The sequence below is a fragment of the Lytechinus pictus genome, chromosome 5 (assembly GCF_037042905.1).
Source record: "Lytechinus pictus isolate F3 Inbred chromosome 5, Lp3.0, whole genome shotgun sequence".
NCBI lineage: Eukaryota > Metazoa > Echinodermata > Echinoidea > Temnopleuroida > Toxopneustidae > Lytechinus > Lytechinus pictus.
Window position 1 is genome coordinate 46,468,047 of NC_087249.1, and position 22,440 is coordinate 46,490,486.

A 22,440-nucleotide genomic window follows, 5' to 3' on the forward strand; every position below is an offset into this window, starting at 1 on the left:
AGGCCATGTTGATAATGAGATAAAAATAATGAAAATAAAAGTATACATAAATCAATGTGCCAGGCTCTTTAGAGCATGGCCGTATACAGAATTTCTTTCGGAGGAGGGGGGGGGGGGGAGCAGACGCGTAAACGTTCTCAAGTTGAAAGCGACAAAGCGAAGCGACCAAGCTTGTCATTTGGGCACTTTTCGGAGTTTTAAAAGTGAAATACGAAGGCTTTCGTGCACACTTTTGGTGAATTTTGTGATAATTTTCAATAGAAAAATAAGTTTTTAAAAATTTAGGGGTCATCATGCCCCCGTATTGTCGTTGCGAGCATTTTGGGGCCAGGGTGAAATCGCCCCAAACGCCTCAAACAGACACTCCAAAATGTATTTGAAGTGCATTATTAGAACTGAAACTTATCTCTACACCAGGAAAAATTAACTTAACAAAAAAAGCAACAAGAAATATTTATAAAAAGTAGAAGGGCCTGTACAAGTACACTGATATTTCACTCTCTCAGCTCATATGCACTTGATCGACTTCCATCGAGGATTCGGGCTAAATTCCGCCCGCCACTTCCGGGGACCAACCAACGTAGTATTTCGATGAAGAGCACTCCGTCGATTCACCGGTTGTCCCTACCGTACACGCGCGCCTATGGGGATTGTGAACTGTAGGAGAAATCGTATAAAATTACACTTTTTGATATTTCTACGAAGACGAAGTTATATAGAAAATGAAGAATATTACAATCAGACCATATCCCTAGAAAATTGCTTCAAGAAATGTCATTATGAAGAGGAAATGGACAAAAATTTGTGAAGAAAAATCACGAAAAAGGAAATCGCATCATGAATATTCATATCATGGGCGGTCCCACATTTGCATGTTATAGCGAGTTTTCCATTATTTAATAAATAATGGCATTATTTAATAAATAATGGCATTATTTAATAAATAATGGCATTATTTAATAAATAATGGTTATTTGTATATAAATAATGATTATTTGTATATAATGGCAAACTGTAAAAATTGTTTATAAATAATGATTATTTATAAATAATGGGATATTGAAACAAAATTATTATTTATAAATAATGAAGTAGATATTTCATTATTTAACAAATAATCTTTATTTATAAATAATGGAAAACTCGAACATTAAATAATGATTATTTATAAATAATGAGAATAATGGTGCACTCGAAAAAATTATTTATAAATAATGAAGTAGACGTTTTCATTATTTAACAAATAATCATTATTTATAAATAATGGAAAACTCAACAAATTATTTATAAATAATGAAAAACAAATAATCATTATTTATAAATAATGAAAAACAAATAATCATTATTTGTAAATAATGAAAAACAAATAATCATTATTTATAAATAATGAAAAACAAATAATCATTATTTATAAATAATGAAAAACAAATAATCATTATTTATAAATAATGAAAAACAAATAATCATTATTTATAAATAATGAAAAACAAATAATCATTATTTATAAATAATGAAAAACAAATAATCATTATTTATAAATAATGGAATGTCGAACTATTATTATTTACAAATAATGAAGTATTACTTGGAATTATATATAAATAATTAGAAATGATATTTTATATAATAGTAGTTATTTACAAATAAAATGTAAATTATATATAAATAATAGTTATTATTTAATAAATAATGATTATATAACAAATAATTGTTCTATATAATAATGGTACATTCGGCGCCTCATAGAAACGACACCAGTTGGAATCCCTTGGGGAGGGGGGCAGTCAAATGTATTGCTGTACACACGCGTGGCCAAATTATTTCCAAACACCCCTACACGAGTTTTTCTCTGTGTGCAAAATAACCCCCTAAACAATTTTTTGCGGACTTTATTTACACATTTTGGCCCCTCAACAAGTTGTCGCCAGAATATGACCCCGGGGAAAAAGCTTTCGGAAAAAACATACACTAAACACGTTTGGCTAGTCTTTAAAAAAGCTTTGGAAAAACATACCCTAAATACGTTTGACCCTGCGATTGACCATTGACCAGTCTTTCAAAACTACCCCTTCTTTTGAAAATCGGTGTTTTGGATACCCTTGACGAGTGCACGCGCGGCCCGCGTCCAAAACTGAAAAAACACCCATTTAAACGCGTTTTTTTTTTGGTCACGCGTGTGTACAGCTATAAATTTGACCCCCCCCCCCCCCGGGTTGGAATCAAACAGGGGCCTATTTCATAAAGGTACAGCGTCAGCGTCAAGTCCCAAAACAGCGTCAAATTTAATATTTGACGCTGCAGTGCATTTCATAAAAAGTTGACGCTCCGGGGATATTTTTCATAATGGAAATGATTTTTAAGTTATCGGTTTCAACGTCGAATAACCATTCAGTATTTCAAAATGGATTCAACAATGGCCACGACTTTTTTTTGTTTGAGAAAGTCAGAAACAGAAAAAGAAAGAAAACAATTTATCATTTTTTATGGCCTAGGGCTTTTTTAATTTAGGCCTTAAATTAAACACTTCCACATAATACTATAGATCTACCTTCCTCTATTTTCTCCTACAAGAAAAAAAAATCATCTCCATTTGTCTTTTTTTTTAAGTCTGTCTATAACTTCCCTTTTTTTTCCTTGGCCTGCCCTGGGATGAACTGAAAGATTCGCTGTTTCGGAGGAATTTTTTAACATTTTTTTTTTGGTAGGTAGGACAAAAAAAGTAACAGCATTTCTACTAGAAAGCATTACCTTAATATATTCTTTATTAGCATTATCACAGACATTGCTCTAAATATCTGTTCTCTTGTAAGAGCCCTTTGGGCATGCCTGAGCACAACGTACACAATTCTTAACAATGAAAAACCCTTTACAGTGTCAACTTGACGCTCCCCCATGACCAGCGTCAAATATTTAACCTTATTTGACGCTCCAGTAAAAAGTTGACGCTCCAGTAAAAAGTTTTTTTATGAAATGCGCTGCAGCGTCAAATATTAAATTTGACGCTGCAAGTGAAAATTTGACGCTGTTTTGGGACTTGACGCTGACGCTGTACTTTATGAAACGGGCCCCTGGTTTCCCCCTTGGCATTACTCATTAACCTTTATAGGCACATACAAAGGACTTACTGTCGCAATCTTGTCAAGTCGATGGTACTCACTGTTTATGGGAAATCTGCAATGATGTCCACGATGACACTTATATTTCATATCGCAAATTACTTTGGCATTGACGAGAAGCTTTTAAAGCCAACCAAGTCATAATTTACCACGTTTACGAAGAATGTGACTTGAATACTTTAGGACTCTAAACAAGGGTTTTGACGCGATTTGTCTGGAGGTCAATCGCATAGAATGATTACCAGGGACCCGTTTTATGAAAGCGTCCCAACTCCAGCTCAATGCCATGTTTATGGAAAGCCAAGCTTGGCACTTCGCTGATTGGACGAAATGCAGATGCTAAGGAATGTGCACGAGGAAAGCATATATGTTTTCTTCACAGATAATTATTGACCAGCTTGGCGTTCCATAAAGTTGGCATTGAGCTATGGCGCTTTCATGGAACCGGTCGCTTGCCATGCTGGTACGTCTTCGTGTAACCACGTAGGGTCCATGGTGTAACGGTCCAGGGCCCGTATTCCATAAACGAGATAAGCATGCTTAAGTCAAAAATCTAAGCATTTTGTCTTATTTTCTGTCTAAGATAAAATTCTTAGCCAAAACGCGTATTCCATGAAGAATTGGCTAAGAATTTTGTCTTAGAATTTGGCTAAGAGGTTTTGCGCAACTAAGACAGATATAGGATGAATGGCTAAGTAACTTTTCTTAAAACTGCAGATTCTGTATTTCATAAATACAACATGGCTAAGAATTTAGCCCTAACTTTAAGACAGTTGTGAGCTGTCTTAATTGTTGTAGTTTCAAGGCAATTTCAGCCAACAAAATTTTATAATTTATACCTATATTGCATTTCGAGCTCCTACCTCATTTTTTAAACCGATTTTCATGAAATTTGGAACACACATTAGTCTTAAGGTACGGAGGTGGAAGATTTTTTTTCTTTTTCAGAAATTGTGTTGCCATGGTAACAATATATTATGGCCCAAATTTTGCCGTTTAAAATACTTCATTAGTTTTATACCAATTCTCATGAAAGTTGGCTCACACATTGGATTTGAGGAAAAGATGTGCAAGACACATTTTTGCATGTGTCGGAAAATGTGTTGCCATGGTAACGGTATATTATGGCAAAAATTATGTATAAATCTCGCTGTTCTAACTATTTCTCTAGTTTTTAACCAATTTTCATGAAATGTGGCACAAACATTAGTCTTGATGTGAAAATGTGCAAAACATATTTTATGCCTATATAAAAAAAATTGTGTTGCCATGGTAACAAATAAAATACCAAAAATAAATGAAAATCTTGTGATTGAATTACTTTATCAGTTTTCAACTGGTCTATTCTCCTAAAAATTTGGCATACACATTAGTCTTGAGTTGAAGATGTCTAAGACATATTTTTGCCTGTATCAAAAATCGTGTTGCCATGGTAACAACATATTATTTAACGAAAATAAGGTGAAAATCTTGTAGTTTGAATTCCTTCATCTCTTTTCAACCAATGCTCATGAAATTTGGCACACACATCAGTCTTGAGTTGAAAATGTGCGAGAATGTTTTTGTTTGTATCAGAAATCGTGTTGCCAAGGTAACAACATATCATACGCCAAAATAAGATTAAGACAGTGGTCAATGCTAACTTTTGTTTGGCTACATGTAGCTGTGGGCTTAGTTATCGTTTTTAATTTTAGGGTGGGGGGGGGGGGCCTAGACCTCTAGATCTCAAACTACAGCCCCTAGCTTTAGATGTAAGCCAAAGATCAAGATCCTTCAGTCCTAGAAATAATCAAATGCTATATCCCTAGCTTACTTCCTTTTTCAGGCCTAAAGTTAGATGAATAGATCTAGACTAGCCTACATTTACTATTTTTTAGAACTAGAATCTATATTTTGATAGAGTCTACAAGTCTCTACTCTAGATCTCGACCTATTACTTAGATTGATATAGTTCTACTTTTAGATCTAGATAGGGTCTAACTTTTAGTCTTAGTCATTTAGTCTAGATCTAGGCCAGAGATTCTAGATCAAACAGTAGACTAGTCTGACTAGATCAGCCAACGTTAGGGCTACCGGCTAGGCTAGAAATAGAATCTGGAATGAATAGAAGAAAGCATAGCCATACTAAAAAAGTTAGGCTAGGCCACCTAGATCTTAACTAAATTTTTATATAAATCTAGGCCCCAGTCTAGACTGAGCTGTTGGTCTAGGTTTTACTTTAGGCCTGTTTTGTAGAAACCTAGATCTAAACAAACTCCCCAAAATGTATAAAATAAAACTCCTCCAAACAAACAGATGGACCTAAAAAAGAAGTAGATCTAACTTAGTTAGATCTAACTTTTTACATAGATGTCTAGGTCAGGGTTAGATCTAAGTTTAGGCGTAGTTGGCAAGCAATGCATAGCGATAGGTCTAGCACTGTAGACAGGAATAACCAACGTTTCTGGGGATTTATTTAAAAGTTTCTGACATTTACTGTCATGTCACATTGGTGAGATTAGGGTCTAGGCCAACGTAATGTTAGACTGTCGAGTGTCTTACTCGTAGTTTAGCAGAAAACTCAAAATACAGTCGGAGACTGAAGCTTTTGGTCTAACTCTAACTAAGTCAGATAGTCCTACATGTAAATCTATCCCTGTCCTAAGTAAGGCTAAGCCAGGCTTAGTCCCGAATGTTGTTCTAGGCCTAGACCAATACTATTTAGGTCTAGGCTAGATATATGTACTATATGTAGCTTCAGTCTCAGTTGCTCCACTATGGCATCCCACCGCTTTGTAACAAAGTTACGTTTTGCAGCCTTCATGAAAGTAAAAAAGTCAAAACAATGTTCAATTCTCCTCAAAACAGACGGATATTTTATAGTTCTTGGACCTAGTCTAGATCTAGGCCTAATGTTAGACCCAAGACTAGTCTCAAAAGTTACAAAAGTTTTCCCTTCGGGGCCTAGGTCTACTTAAACTGAAGTTAAAGTAAACTGTCGAGAGGAATATATAGTTTATATTTTGACAAACAAATAACAATACATGAAAAGTAATAAATGGGACTGATACACAAAAAAACTGTGCAAGTCACTCGGTTTGGGATTGAAATGTTTTGGTAATTAGAAAAATATAGATAATTTTAATAAAAAGTTCTTACCATATATGGGTAATAAATGCTCTTCTCTTAGTACAATAGTTGTAATTAGTTTCAATAAAATCCAAAGTTTTAAGAAAAAACAACTTCAGTGACATTTTTGCAAGTTTGTTGCAGTCACCCCTGCAGCAATTTAGTATTGAGAAGGTCGCTGAAGGTCATAGAATTTGAGACCTCGACTTGGCTTAGCCATATCGCCTGACTTGAGACAAATGTCTTAAAGTTTATAGAATATCGTTAGGGAAGATTTCTTAGACAAGCAAAATGCTAAGACAAATTGCTAAGACTTAAGCAAAAAGCTTATCTTGTTTATGGAATACGGGCCCTGATACTCATTACGTAGTTCTTAACTAAGAAGATGGTGTATTATTGTGTACCCCCACTTTGCGACTCCCGTCCGTTGGCTTCGGTAAGACGTCAACATACCCAGGTGTTAAATGGAATCCTGGAATAACTGAAGGCAAATGCCATTCGGACTTGATAGCTCTTACTGCGGTGTAATACTCCTCAGTGAATGATGAAAAGTAGTATCTACCCTCATCATGCGCTGGCAAGACAGTCAGAATCAGATAAATAATTGGGTCCGAATATTTGACTAGTTTTGGATCTCACACTGAATGTTAAAGCTTCTGAGGGGCAATTCTTTCCTTTGAACACTTTACTATGATCTCTTTGTTGAAAAACATGAATAGAAATCAAGTAAGATTTACTTTACTTATGTTCATTTTTTTTCAAAAACAGTATTTTCAAATTGACTTAAAGGACAAGTCCACCCGAACAAAAATATGATTTGAATAAAAAGAGAAAAATCCAACAAGCATAACACTGAAAATTTTATCAAAATCGGATGTAAAATAAGAAAGTTATGACATTTTAAAGTTTCGCTTAATTTCACAAAACAATTATATGCACATCCTGGCTGGTATGCAAATGAGGAGACTATGATGTCATCCACTCAATTTTTCTTTTGTATTTCATTATATGAAATATGAAATATTCAAATTTTCTCCTCATTGTCAAGTGATACAACGATTTATTCCTCACTGAACGTGTAGAATTAGCATTGTTTAATATTATATGGTTCAGTCAAGTTGGTCCTTATTGTCGAATCTATAAATAAATGAAATATTGTATAATTCAAACAATAAAAAACAAAAAAAAAAATAGTGAGTGATAGACATCATCGACCGAGTCACCTAGTTGTGCATATCACTATTTTGTGAAAAAAAGCGAAACTTTTAAATGTCATAACTTTCTTATTTTACATCCGATTTTGAAATTTTCAGCACTATGCTAGTTTGATTTTTCTCTATTTAATCAAGTCAGCATTTTCCTGGGGTGGACTTGACCTTTAAAGGATAATTGAACTGTTTATCGCTTTATGTATACAGATCAGGTTGTCACTCACACCAGAGGATAATCGTAAAAAGGTCTCATAGGACATCATTAGCTGATTGTAATAAGCAATATTGTCATTTCTGTATCCGGGCAACGTAAATCAAGATGGGTTCAGGTGTGATGTATGACCAGTTATTGATAAATTGCTCTGTGCGAGATGAAATATGAAAGCGTGTCCAATCCCGATAGGGGGCCACCGGGGAAGGTGTTTCTATACATGCTAAAGTAGGATAATTTCCTCTTGAACGAGAAAGCCACCCTCTTGCACACTTGGTTTAAATCTTCCCGAATTTTCTCGTGCTGGAATAGGTGCATAAGTGGTATCGTGAAATGAAATCCAAGTATTTTGAATTGTTATCAACAATGATTATTTCCATCCAAGTTGGGATATTATACACGCACCATTACTGAAACGATCTGTGTTGACTGTGTCGTCTTGAGTAAGATATGGATCATTTTAGCATAAATAGCCTACATAATCATAATGCGTGAGTGTTCCTTGGGGTGGAATAAGCTTACTTTCAAATGAAACAAGTATTTGTGTTCTATGTGTGACAAAGCTTCCCCTGATGAGGTCTGCTATGTCTTAATTAGGAGAAACGCCTGCAACCATTAAGCTGTACGAAGCACAGGAATAAAAACGCTTAACACAGTTGTGTTGCTGTTGATTCTTTCCTGCTGGATTTATTACAAGTGTTCACTCGATGAAAAGAAACATGTCACAATACCGTTGTCGAAAATGACAGACTTAGCAGCTCCTATGTCTGCACTCGGCCACGCCCGAGAATCTTCTGCCAAAACTCTTACTTTCCCCTACTTTTATCCTTTTCCAAAATATAAAACAACCGTGTTGGCCATGTGAGAATTTTTCAAAATAAAAATTGTATAAAGAAATACTTAAAGAATTCTGGTTATGTAAAATATATAGAGAGAAATTATTAAGAAAATCCCTTTTCATGTTTTCCCCTTGTCTGGAACTTACACAACCAGACTCTTTTCAGACAGGATCCCTTGACCCTCTGGACATTCGTTTTGAGATGAGAGACCTTTGGGGTCAAGCAAGGGATACCAAGATACAGCAGAAAGTGGAGCCAACATAATGAATGCCAAATGCCATGTGAATAGGGTCATTCTAGCTACTATGGGTAAATTCACATGGAAATTTTAAGACAGGGCATATATTCATTAGTTATTGTTGACATATTACTGAGACATTTATATATCAATGTCACAGACATCCCCATCCTTCTGGAGGTGGGAATTATGGGAGTTTAGGATGAGATATAACTTGTCTCATTATAAACATAGTTCACATCTGAAATTAGGATAAAACAGCGTTACATGTATAATCAAATCAAACCCAGTCTTATTAGTACCACCTACATTACATGACATTTCAAATTATATATATAACAAATGTAATAATCAAGCATGGGATTATGTCCCATATTTACAAATAGTCATCACCAAAGCTAGAGTCTCTCATTATTTGCTGACGAATGTTCAGGAAATGATTGGGTTATTCATTATATTGATCCATTGCACATTCATTTCTTGGTACCTCAGTCCTGTTGGTAGAGTGTAAAAGTCGATCTTCCAGTTCATTTTCCACTCCGTGTTTGTGTATATGCAAGTGTGTGGCCTCACTTAACAAATAACTAGCTCATGGGCACACTATGTAGATTTGGATAGTAATTACTTCATAGAGAAATTGAATCATAATTTATCATAACACAAAACTAATCCTACTTAATGTACAATGTTAATATCATACTACAATCAAGGAGATATCTCCTTGCTACAATACACCTATTTAATTATGTTTAGATACGGGACAATGCATCAGCGGCATTGCCATTTGACTTTCCGCTGCGGTGTTCTACCGTCATCGAGTATGATTGTAGTGCCAAACTCCATCTCATCAGTCTAGCATTTTTGGTTTTGAGCTGTTTTAACCAGCTCAAGGGATCATGATCTGTCTGAACAACAAAATTTCATTTGCATACCAGCCAGGATGTGCATATAACTGTTTTGTGAAATTAAGCGAAACTTTAAAATGTCATAACTTTCTTATTTTACATCCGATTTTGATAAAATTTTCAGTGTTATGCTTGTTGAATTTTTCTCTAATGAAGGCGACAGGGTGATCAATCCCCTGTTCATCCAGTTGGCTGAGCACTGCACCCATAGCCCTATTACTTGCATCCACTTGTACAATAAATGCAGAGTAGTTTGGGCTCCTGAGAATTGGAGCAGAGGTCAATGCCCCCTTTAGTATTTTGAATGCTTCCTCGCATTTCTCGTCCCATCTCACTAATGTTGGTTCTGTTTTCTTGGTTAAGTCAGTGAGTGGAGATGCTATTTTGCTATATTCAGGTATGAATTTGCGATAGTAACCAATCAGTCCCAGAAATACCCTTACATCTGTTTTTGTGGCTGGTCTAGGATATGATACCACAGCTTCAATCTTAGCAGGTTCGGGCCTTACCTTTCCACTTCCAATCACAAAGCCTAAATATAGGACTTCTCTTTCAACAAACTTGCACTTTGATGGTTTGGCTGTTAAGCCTGCCTCACTCAACCTCCTCAACACATCTCTCAAGTGCTCAACATGCTCTTCCCATGTCTCACTAAACACCACTATGTCGTCAATGTATGCCGCCGTATAGGCCTGTGCGCCGCACAGGACCCTGTCCACAAGTCACTGAAAGGTAGCGGGTGCGCCTTTCATTCCAAATGGCATTACAGTAAATTCATAAAGCCCAAAGGGAGTTATGAATGCAGATTTTTTCCGTGCTGCCCCAGTTAATTCGACCTGATGATAGTATCCTTTTGTGAGGTCTAATGTTGACACATATTTTGCATTGCCTAGCCTATCTATTAGTTCCTCTATTTTAGGTATTGGATAGCTGTCGAAAGTCGTTATTTCGTTCAGTTTTCTGTAGTCGACACAGAGACGCATTGATTTGTCCTTCTTAGATATAAGAACAATAGGAGAGGCGTGTGGGGAGTTTGATTCGTGGATTATCCCCATTTCAAGCATTTCATCCAGTTCCCTCTTATCAGAATCCTTAACACTATGAGGAAGAAGGTAAGCTCGCTGACGGACAGGCTTTTCATCATGTTGTAAGATACATGTCCTCCCAGGAATATTACTCAAAGTCCCAGAAAATTCACCTATCAGACCTTTCAGATCGCTAGTCTGCTCTTGGCTTAGATGAGAGGGAAACTCTATTTCTATCTCCTGGTTACCATGGTTACCCTTCTCTGATAATGGAGCCATATCTATGATGGGATCAGTTTCTTCTTCTACTAATCTAGGCTGAGTTCGTTAGCATATTTATATGGAAGACTTGGTGTCGTTTCCTTTACCCCACCTCAACTACATAGTCTACGTCACTCAACTTTTGTACTACCGGGTATGGGCCTTGCCATTTTGCGAGCAGCTTACTGCTGGATGTTGGAAGGAGGATTAACACCTCATTCCCTACCTCAAACGAGCGAGCACGGGCTGCTTTGTCGTACCATTGTTTTTGCCGTGCCTGCGCAGCTGACAATTTTATATGTGCTAACTCGAGATTATTAGCTAAGCCAGTAAGCGCTCTCTCATATTCATAACATATGACAAGATACCATCCCCTTCCTTTATTTCCCCCATCAATGTCTCTCTCAAGACATCAAGTGGTCCCCTAACATGATGACCATAGAGAAGCTCAAAGGGGGAGAAACCGGTTGATTCTTGGGGTACTTCTCTATATGCAAACAGGATATATGGGAGATGTTCATCCCAATCACATTTTCCTTCTCCCATGTATGGTCTAAGCATCCCTTTCAAAGTGGAATTGAATCTTTCTACTAACCCATTGCTTTGGGGATGGTAGGGGCTCGTCCTTATCTTACTTATTCCCAGGCTCTGGCAGACTTGAGTCATGAGCTTTGACATGAAATTTGCTCCCTGGTCAGTGAGTATCTCATGGGGCACTCCTACTCTAGAGAACACCTCTCATCTGCTATCTTGTCTGCATTAGTAGTTCGAAGGGGAATTGCCTCAGGATATCTCGTGGCATAGTCACAAATGACTAGAGTGTACACATTCCCCTTTTTAGTTCTAGGAAGGGGCCCTACGATATCGAGAGCAATTCGCTGGAATGGTTCACCTATCACTGGTACTTGCACCAGAGGAACTTTTCTCCCTTTTCTGCTAGAGGTTTTCTGACAGGGCTCACAAGTTTTTACAAATTCAGACACATCCCGGAATAGTCCAGGCTAGTAATAGTTACGCAGAATCCTATCTTTGGTCTTTTCTACCCATAGATGTCCTGCCATAAGATTATCATGGGCCATACACAAAATTTCTCGCCTGTATTGTTTTGGGACCACTATCTGTCTGAATTCTTGACCACCTTCTTTCTTCCAATAACGACATAGAACTCCCCCATCCCAATAAAAGTGACACCCTTCTTCATCACTTGTAGCGTCAGTGGATAAGGCCTTTTCCCTTACAGATTTGAGTGTATTATCTTCTCGCTGGGCCTTTTCTAATTCCGATTTTGTTAGAGTGAGGAGGCTCAATTTGGGGCTCTCCCTCTCAATATCATCACTACCCCTATTCTCTTCAACTTGCTTAGCCTCCCGTCTCGCCTGCTGCCCCCTCGTAACTACCGTAGCCGGCACCTCATCTAATCATTCAGTTGTGAGCTCGTTACCTAGCAACATGTCAACAGTAAGAGTATCCACTACCCCCACCACAACATCATTAGAGATTGAGTACGGTTCACTTACAATGTGAATGACCGCTAAGGGTACATCTACTTTATTACCTGTCACACCCCTGATTCGAACAGTTCTGCCTACATAAGCTCGCTCATCTACATGCTGTGATCGCACTAACGATTGCGTTGCTCCAGTGTCGCGGAGCAATTTTATTTTCTTACCGTTTACCTTAGCATCACTCATATCAGGCTTATACCTAGGATCTATTTCCTCATCAGCTTGGCATAAATATGCCTTTTCAATACCTCGGTTGGGTGGCCCTGTTCCCTGATTGGTTGGGCGATTAGGGGATATATGTCCCAATCTTCCACACCTATAACATTGCACAGGTTTATCCCTCGCATTTTGTGGTCCTCCCCTGGGCTTCTCCCTTCCAGCCTGGCCTGACATACCACCCACTTGAGAATTATTATTCCCCCTAGTGTCACTTCTGCTGAAACCTCGGTTAGCTATTAAAGCTACGCCGAGTGGAAGTATACTCATCAGCCAGCCCTATTAAATGCCCAAACTCTTTTGCATGGTTATCTAACAACCACAATTTGAGATCAGGTGGGACGTGATCTAGTATGTTTTCTTGTAGGATCATATCTTCCAACTTTCTTACATCTCCTTTAGCTCCTGCCCCCTCTACCCACCTATCAAATGCATCTCGCATCCTTGTGCCATATTCTACAAAGCTCTCATCTGAACGCTTATTTATCCTTCGGAATTCTGTCTATATGCCATAGGCGTCAATTCATACTTAATAAGTATTGCTCTCTTAATAATATCATAATTACCACAATCCTCATCCTCTAATCTAGAATAAGCTTCTCGCGCTTTACCTGTAAGTAGTGGAGCAAGCCTTCCTGCCCACAGCTCTCTTCCCCAGCCATGGAGCTTTGCAACCTTTTCAAAGGTACGCAAAAATGCATCAACATCATCCCCCTCTTTAAGTCTAGGCAGCAATTCTTTTAAATTATCTGGCCTTTGAATATGCACATGTCCCTGCGCAGCATTTTGGGCTATGTGTGCCTCTCGCTCCATTTGTATACGGGCCTTTTCAATATTTTCTTCCTTTTCCAACTCTGCTCGCCTAGTCTCAGCTCTAATCTCAGCTAGACGCATTTCATGTTGCATTCTTTCTCTCTCAACACTCAATCGCATCATTTCTAACTCCTCACTAGTATTTTGAGAACTTATATTCCCTGCCTCTGAACCTGCCATGATATCTACATGTGGTTTCAAAATTTCTATCAATTCAGCTTTATTGAGCCCTTCATGGACTAAACCCAATTCACTGCACTTATCACGCAATTCCGCCACCTTCATTCGTCGCAAGTCACTCATAGTGATTCAATTAACACAATTAAAAGATCCTACTATATTCTCAATCCTATTAAAGGTCCCTAAAAGTAAACTGACCAGGAGAATTCTCCTCTTAAAGCAATTTAACAACCTTAGCTTGCATTCCCGGGGGGGGGCACTTCCATTGACGAGTGGATACCATGCGCGACCATGGGGTCTTGAAAAGCACCCTAAACACGTATTTTCCATATTCTGAAAATGCACCCCTTAACCAGTATTGGCGTGTGAAACCCTACCCTTAACAAGTATTGGAAACAAATACTATTGGCAAGTATTCCCAGAACTGAGCCCCTAAACAAGTACAGCGATGTATTTTCCATAATCTGAAAATGCACCCCTTAACAAATATTGGAAACAAAACGATACTCTTAGCAAGTATTCCCTGAAATGAACCCCTAAACAAGTACAGATAAATTTTATTGTTATGTCACGCGTCCGTCGGTCGTCGGTTTTACCTTTAGACACCATTATTTTGGTTTAGTACGGCCCCACCTTCCACACCTCGCGCAAATCGGACTCTAAACACGTAGTGTTGGGGCAAAAAGGACATCCTTTATAAAAACATTAAGATTTTTTTTTATCATCCCCGCATATTTGACCCTAAACACGTATATTTTTCCGAGCGAAATAGATACCCTTTTTTCATTTTTTTTGTGTTTTTGACACCCTTATCACGTTACGTACGTAACGTGCCCTATCTTGAAAAAGACATCCAGTCTCTATTTAAACTTAGCTCTTGTCTTGGTTGATCACTCCTGTTTGTCTCCACCAGTGATCCGATACCTCTGATCTGCTCCGCTGCTCCAATCCTGCTCCTCCCGGTGTGTGATCGATCTTCAGCCCTCAGTCAATGCCTTCCAGCTCTCAGTCTTACTGATAACCACTGCCACTGTCTGTCACTGTCTCTGTCACCACCTTGGACATTCAGCCTTTCAGCTCACAAAGTATTTGTGGTCGTTATCAGAGTTCTGCCTCAGTCTCACTGCTCAACTCTGTCACCAACTGTTGTTACTAGTTCAATCAATCGTTCAACACCGCTATCAACTGACATCCGTCATCAGTTCTAACTCTGTATAAAGAATTTTTCACTCTGAATTCAACCTTAAAACCGTGTCTTTCACAGGTCAATGTAATGTTTTTTTCGCTTCGATGAACTGGTGCAATATAAAATTACTTCTGGACAATCCCACCGCTGCCACCAAGATGTGACAAAGCTTCCCCTGATGAGGTCTGCTTTGTCTTAATTAGGAGAAACGCCTGTAACCATTAAGCTGTGCGAAGCACAGGAATAAAAACGCTTAACACAGTTGTGTTGCTGTTGATTCTTTCCTGCTGGATTTATTACAAGTGTTCACTCGATGAGAAGAAACATGTCACAATATCGTTGTCGAAAATGACGTACTTAATTAGCAGCTCCTATGTCTGCACTCAGCCACGCCCGAGAATCTTCTGCCAAAACTCTTACTTTCCCCTACTTTTATCCTTTTCCAAAATCTAAAACAACCGTGTTGGCCATGTGAGAATTGTTCGTGTTACATTAAATTGTATAGAGAAATACTTAAAGAATTCTGGTTATGTAAAATATATATAGAGAAATACTTAAGAAAACCCCTTTTCATTTTTTCCCCTTGTCTGGAACTTACACAACCAGACTCTTTCCAGACAGGATCCCTTGACCCTCTGGACATTCGTATTGAGATGAGAGACCTTTGGGGTCAAGCAAGGGATACCAAGATACAGCAGAAAGTGGAGCCAACATAATGAATGCCAAATGCCATGTGAATAGGGTCATTCTAGCTACTATGGGTAAATTCACATGGAAATTTTAAGCCAGGGCATATATTCATTAGTTATTGTTGACATATTACTGAGACATTTATATATCAATGTCACACTATGTTATCGCGACTAGTAACCATAAATACGTTCAAGATATGTAGTCATCTAAGCAAGAAAAATAATCATTTCCATCGTCACCCTATTATAGCAGATGCTTTTTTTTATAAAACCATTTTTTCTTTTAAAATAATGGATCAACTTTCCACTTCTTCTGTGGAAATACTGGATCTGCGTATAGATACTAGAGAACGGTCCAAAACATACAATAGCACACACCATCGAATTAAGGCTTTAGAAACCTTACAAGCATGGTGAGGTACCATTCTGCCATTAGAACATAGATTTGAAAGATTTCGGTCAGTTGTTTAGGACCCACTTCACCAATTCGTTACAACATGATTATAATAATGACAAAAGTCAATCATCAGATTAATTTGGAAGAGCATTGGCTTTTATGCGCACCTTAAATGGGCAATCACTGAACAATATTATGCTGCCCGTCATTAATATAAATGGGTTATTTTGGACCGAATACGGACATTACTTTAGTGACAATTTAGACAGTGGATTTGATATGGATGGGTAACCGAAAAATTTTGGTACGCGGGAAAGTCAAAGTCTTAACAAACGCCGGGATTTTATAGCATCCGCTCTGAAGGACCTGCACCCGGGGGGCCACTTACATTGACGAGTGGATACCATGCGCGACCAAAAAAACACGTAAAAGGGATGTCTTTTTCAAGATAGGGCACGTTACGTACGTAACGTGATAAGGGCGTCAAAAACACAAAAATAATGAAAAAGGGTATCTATTTCGCTAGGAAAGCTACGTGTTTAGGGTCAAATTTGCGGGGATGATAAAACACAATTAAAATGTTTTATAAAGGATGTCCTTTTTTTTACGTACCCCAACACTACGCGTTTAGAGTCCGATTTGCGCGAGGTGTGGAAGCTGGGGCCGTACTAAACCAAATGGTATGTAAATACTGTAAAGGTAAAACCGACGACAGACGGACCCATGACATAAAAATAAGATATCTCCGTACTTGTTTAGGGGTTCATTTCAGGGAATACTTGCCGAGAGTATCGTTTTGTTTCCAATACTTGTTCAGGGTAGGATTTCAGAATATGGAAAATACGTGTTTAGGGTGCTTTTCGAGACCCCTTGGTCGCGCATGGTATCCACTCGTCAATGGAAGTGGCCCCCCCCCCCCCGGGGACCTGCACTAGCTTGGTGTTTCCCGACATATGGTCTCCAGAAATACGGCGGGAAATAATAGTATCCTTGTAAAAAAACGCTTAGATGCAGCTAAAGTAAATCATGTATTCATGTGTGTGCGCAAGTTATATTGTCTTCCATTGCTCTTCTTAGATCCGTTGTCACAAAAGTTATTGTCCGAGGTTCCCTTAAGAGGAAATAGGCCAAAAGGGAATTGCATACCAATGCCATGCATACCGTAGGAGTGCTGTAACTCAATGAATAAGTCTGCTGACTTAGAACCACAAGGTCCGTGGTTCATATGTCACCACGGCAGCACTCAAGTCCTTTGGCAAGGTGTTTGTCTACATTTGCCACTCTCCACCAAGATGCAGTAGACGGTTACCCGATAGGAAGGAATTCCTTGAGTGCCCGAGCTCCCGATCAGGGTATGGCCATGGCCATGCTAAAGTCGGGGTAACAGTATCCAGCCCTTACAATCATTGTAATCAATGGTAGTAGGGGCTATGACTGTTACATATTATGATTGCCTGAATAAAATGTACATAAACCTTATCCATAACTAAACACAAATTCGTTTCTTTGAAAATTACAGCTCTGGCGTACGGATCCTGTAACGCTGAATCGAACCACGGCATCATCAAATGTCAGCCCGGTTTCTTCCCATGTGGAAACCTTACTCATTGCGTGGCCCAGCAGTTTCAGTGTGATGGCATTGAGCACTGTCCAAATGCTGCAGACGAAACGGGTTGCGGTAAGATATAACTCAATTTTCATTAATTTTGTAATGCTTTAGAAGATGCGTCATTGAAAACGAATAATGTATTGAAAGTAACATTCATTATACGAATTATTTTAATATAAATGTAGGATGGTTATAAGATAAATTGCCATTTCCAAGAAGTATTAATCATGTCAATAAGATATATTAAGCTGACTTCAGAGGGATGCCGCACCGTCATGACCGTTGTTACATTAATATAGTCTAGAACAGATCATTGGTAATGTATCAAAATTAATTTTGAACGGCTCAGGAGATATCCATGCTCAGCATCAAAATGCAATCGTTTCATTCTCGGTGCATTTTGATTTGATTAGTTTCCACAAACAAAGTATCATGTCGGCCGTTGCCTAATGCAACTACAAATCAATTGCCATGAATACAGAATCATTCTTTCATACGATGTTTTATACTTTATCTACCGCGAAGTGGCGAAATTAAATAGGGTGGGGGTCATTGGGAAATCCTCTCATCTCTCTTCCCCCTCCCCCTCTCTCTCTTTATATATATATATATATGATATATTGCTGTTGACAAGAGGGAGGGGGTTCCGCGGAACCCATTGACCGCCCCCCCCCCCCCCCCCCCCCCCCCCGTCTACGACCCTGTAAGAGCAGACTCTCTGAATCATTAATTACCTAAAATTATGTAAACCAACATATGGGATAAGAACGTGTCTTCTCCCGGGGAACACGAAATATTTAATATCTTTTATCATCACGTCGATTTATAAACCATAGATTACACAGACGATATTTATCTTCAATTAAGTCTTGGTCGAAACGTTTTCCGGGTGTTCCAGGTATGAGGGAGTTTTCGCGATTGCAAAGGGGGTGGATTCTAGAACATAGTAAATGATTTGAAAATGCCCTTCAAATGGCAATGAACAATTAAGAGGTCTATGTCAAAAATTAGTGACCCAGGACAACAGATCGTCCTGACTTTCGGAGCTGACGAAATTTGAAAACATGTCGTTTGTCCATGCAGAGTCACAGACAACACTGCTGTTTTCATTCACCATTTTTTTGACAAAGACCGCTTTGTCATAATGGGATTTTGACATGTCCAAGAAAGCGTCTGCCTAGTGGTTGCGAAAACTCTACATTTACAAGCCGCCTGAAGAATCGTAAACAGAAGATCAATATGATATTCAGGAATAAGCCATTAGGGGTATACACGTGTCTTAAGTATCGAATTCGAATGTACATGCATCTGTCGGCGAGTCAAGTTTCCAGTGTACAGTCTGAATGAAACGTGTACTCAATGATCGATGATCCCAATGAGAGCCTGATATCGACTCATACACGTGAACAGATGCAATTGTACATTATTAGATTTCATACCAGCATGCCTTGTGGCGTAATTTGGGTGTACTTATAGTTACTAGTTGTGGTCTTAAAATTAGGTGTTTTTGACCACCATAAATAAATCGTTAGTTCTACTGTGTTTTTGCACTCGAATTGGACGGGTAGCCTTGTGTGAGGAGTGCTTGTAGGTGTGGGTGAGTGCGCGTGCGTGCGAGGGTATGTCACAGAGATACGGTCTTATACGTACACTTCGGGAGCTTATGTGTCGTGGTGTGTATGTGTGTGTGTGTTTGGGTTGCGGGCTGATCTGAATAGATATTACGATTTTTAAGTATTGAGGAGGTTTCTCGAGTTCAAGATGAGTACAAAGGAAAAGAGCTGCTGATTTCGAAAAATTGTATTGATTTGAATACAGCTGATCAGGAAGAGTTGAAGGGCAAGGCCAGGGTATCATGACCCCCAGATTGCCATATCATCTGTTTTATAAAGATAACTGTTATTTTGTATCTAAAGTGATTGTGGTTCATTCTAGCTCAATGAGGAAGTTCACCTTTTAATAAAAGCAAACAATAAAAATAAAGTAAGATATTTTCCAAGGTTTTATTAAATTCCAGCAAATAGCAAGACAGTTTCGGGGCTTGTTATTTTTTAATTTGTGGCATTATATGTCACAATAATATTAATGAGAATAATAATCATGATCATAACAATAATTATAACACCAATAATTACAATAGTAATAATAGCATTACCAATAGTAACAAAAACATAATAATGATGATGAGAATGACAGTGATAATAGAGACCATGTATCATAACAATAAAATGAGATAACGGATGTGTATCTTTTATCAGTAATTCACTGGTATATAATATATTTCTTTTACTTTGTATGATTTACAATTTTTATTTTATGAAACAACACTCCATGGAGTAATAATATTAATATATTTATTTATTCATTATTGTTTCCTTTAGCCATTGATGATGGGTGGGTTGCGCAGTTCGACTACCGACATCCGGTTCCTGTCGGGGAATTTGAACCGGTCAACATGGTAAACGCTTGTGGTAAGTCTGTGTATATCATTTAAGATTGATTCAGTCCAATCCAATCCAATCCGACTAATTAAAATCAATGATTTCATCTTATTCATTTATCTGGCTGCAACATTTTATCGTATTTCCGTATTGTATGAATTTGTATCTCGATATGAAAAGTCAGTTGAAGATAAATACCAGTTGTAGTAACGATTACCAAATGAGTTCGAACAGAATCCAATAAAATGGCCACCCGAGTGTTTGTATGTATAAATGACAAAATGTGTGCCAATTGGCTTTAGAAAATAATTGTAATTGCTGAGAAACAAGCAAAATAAGATCGGAATTCAATAAAATGTATGGTATTTTTCCAAGCAATATTAATACACTGTCCCACGTAAGCTTTTTTGTATTAGTTATCATCAGAAATATCGATTTTCAGCTAAGATTTCATGATTTCACAAACATGAGTTGATTTCAATGTATGGTCTACCAGATCTACATGTAGATCTATGATAATATAGTGGGAATTAACCTTGATTTTAAAAGCTTTCTCATGAAATCATTGTTTATTAAAAGAATCCGAGCTGAAAATGATTATGTAAATAAAAAATTAATCAAGCAAAATGCTGAAAAATCATTAAAATCTGATGACAAACAACGAAGTTATTGAATGTTATATAAAATATATTAATATTTTGTGAGCACAGATATATGCACGCCGTCATGACTGCAGTAGGTGGACAAATGATGCCATGTCCCCACTTCCAATTTCAATTATGTTATTATTTGAAATTTAATTATTTCATATTTTTATGCAAATGTGTATGATATGTCTCCCCTGTTACAAAAAGATTTGCATCAACTATCATGGTTATCCTAGACATTGTTGATGAAATTATGTAGATAAGAAACACAACCAGAAATAAAAATTGTTATGGAAGTTCGGTGATGCAACATTTTCTTCTAACTCTAAGAGGAAAAACAACCATGACAATTAATATGCCAGTGCATTAAGGGCTTGTCTCCTTCAAAGTCGATTTAGAATCGATATTAATTTCCGAAACACATCGGAGATTAGTTGAAATCGATAATTATTACTGTCAGCTATTAGTATATAATATTTCACATCTTTATCTAACAATTTTGAAACATCGTTAGATTCGTCCTGTTGGTATTTCGTCAATCTTAAAATCGATTTTAACGTGGATTTTCACGTCTATGCGAGTCGAGAAGATCTCCTTGTGAAGTGATTACATTGATTGTCTGATGTAGAATTGCCTATCTTTTTCATCGCAGCACTGCCGTATTATCCAGAGCTATGCAGATGCAACAAGCTCACACAACTTGATTGCTCAAACCTGAGCTTCACGTTAATTCCGAGTGATATTCCTTCAAATGTCACTAGATTGTACGTATAACATAGCTCGTTGAACTTCAATTCAATCTCGGGAAATTTCATTATATTGCAATTTTATGCTCCTATAAACAATGCTTGAACGTGCTGTGAATCGATTTAAATTGTCTTCATGTGTTTGCCAATGATACAAGACGAACGGCTATCCAAAGTATTTTTTTATATTGAGGAGTATACGTAGCCTTAAATTATTGAATAAAGATATAGAATTACATATATTGATTTAAAGAACTTCATCGAATTCGTTCCGTAAGATGGGTACTACAGATAACTTTCGCATAGGTGGAATACCTTTTCACGCGTGATTGAGTTATGACAAATTGAAAGGTTACGAATATGAAAGTCGATAATTTTATTCCGAAAAGAAAATCATATATCCGGAAGTTAATTTTCGTTCTTTCACAACGTCCACATGGTGGATAAAGCATTTAGTATTAAGCAAAATTTACCAAGGGACGACGTAGCTCTGTTTCTCTCTTTTTTTCTACACGAATGTTTTTTTCCTTAATTTTATTAAACAAAATATACATTTCACTAATCATCTGAATTAATGGCTAGTGGAGTGGCTGATAGTCAAGAAAATCGATTGGTTAGTATGACAATCTGACAGGAAGTCTGTGAAAACATCTGCGGTTTATGACATTAGGTAAATTCGGGCATTTATCTAAAGAAATGTAACTCTGTTATTCCCATGTTTTTTTATCTGATCGGGATTGAAAGTAGACATTTGACGTGTCATTTACTCTTGTAAATTTTGAGAAAAAAAACTGTCCGCGATGTGACCTCTTGGTACTCTCCTTTCGACTGATTTTTACTTAATCGTGCATGAATAACCTAAGAAAATGGCCATTTGATAATTGAAAGTTGTGTTTAATTTACATAACAATTAAAGGGGAATCCAGCCTTGGCCATAAAATGTTGTGTTGGGAAGGAGAAAAATAGATTAAACAGAATGGTGAAAGTTTGAAAGAAATCAGACAAGTATAATAAGAAAGTTATAGCTGCTTTAAAATTGAGATCACTAATACAATGTAGATTTCAAATTGGCAACTGAGTAAGTAAATTACAGC

The 22,440-nt window shown here is 37.5% G+C and overlaps 1 protein-coding gene across 1 annotated transcript in view; it reads left to right on the forward strand.

Annotated features, from left to right (window-relative positions):
• The first annotated feature begins 17,439 nt into the window (after positions 1–17,439).
• The window catches only part of LOC129261226 (relaxin receptor 1-like), a 55,550-nt gene continuing 50,549 nt past the window's right edge, over positions 17,440–22,440 (forward strand). Inside the window, exons 1-3 of the mRNA XM_054899286.2 lie at positions 17,440–17,581; positions 19,894–19,983; positions 21,253–21,364. Coding sequence (XP_054755261.2) covers positions 19,968–19,983; positions 21,253–21,364 — 128 coding nt within the window. The 5' untranslated portion in view covers positions 17,440–17,581; positions 19,894–19,967. The remainder of the gene's footprint in view (positions 17,582–19,893; positions 19,984–21,252; positions 21,365–22,440) is intronic.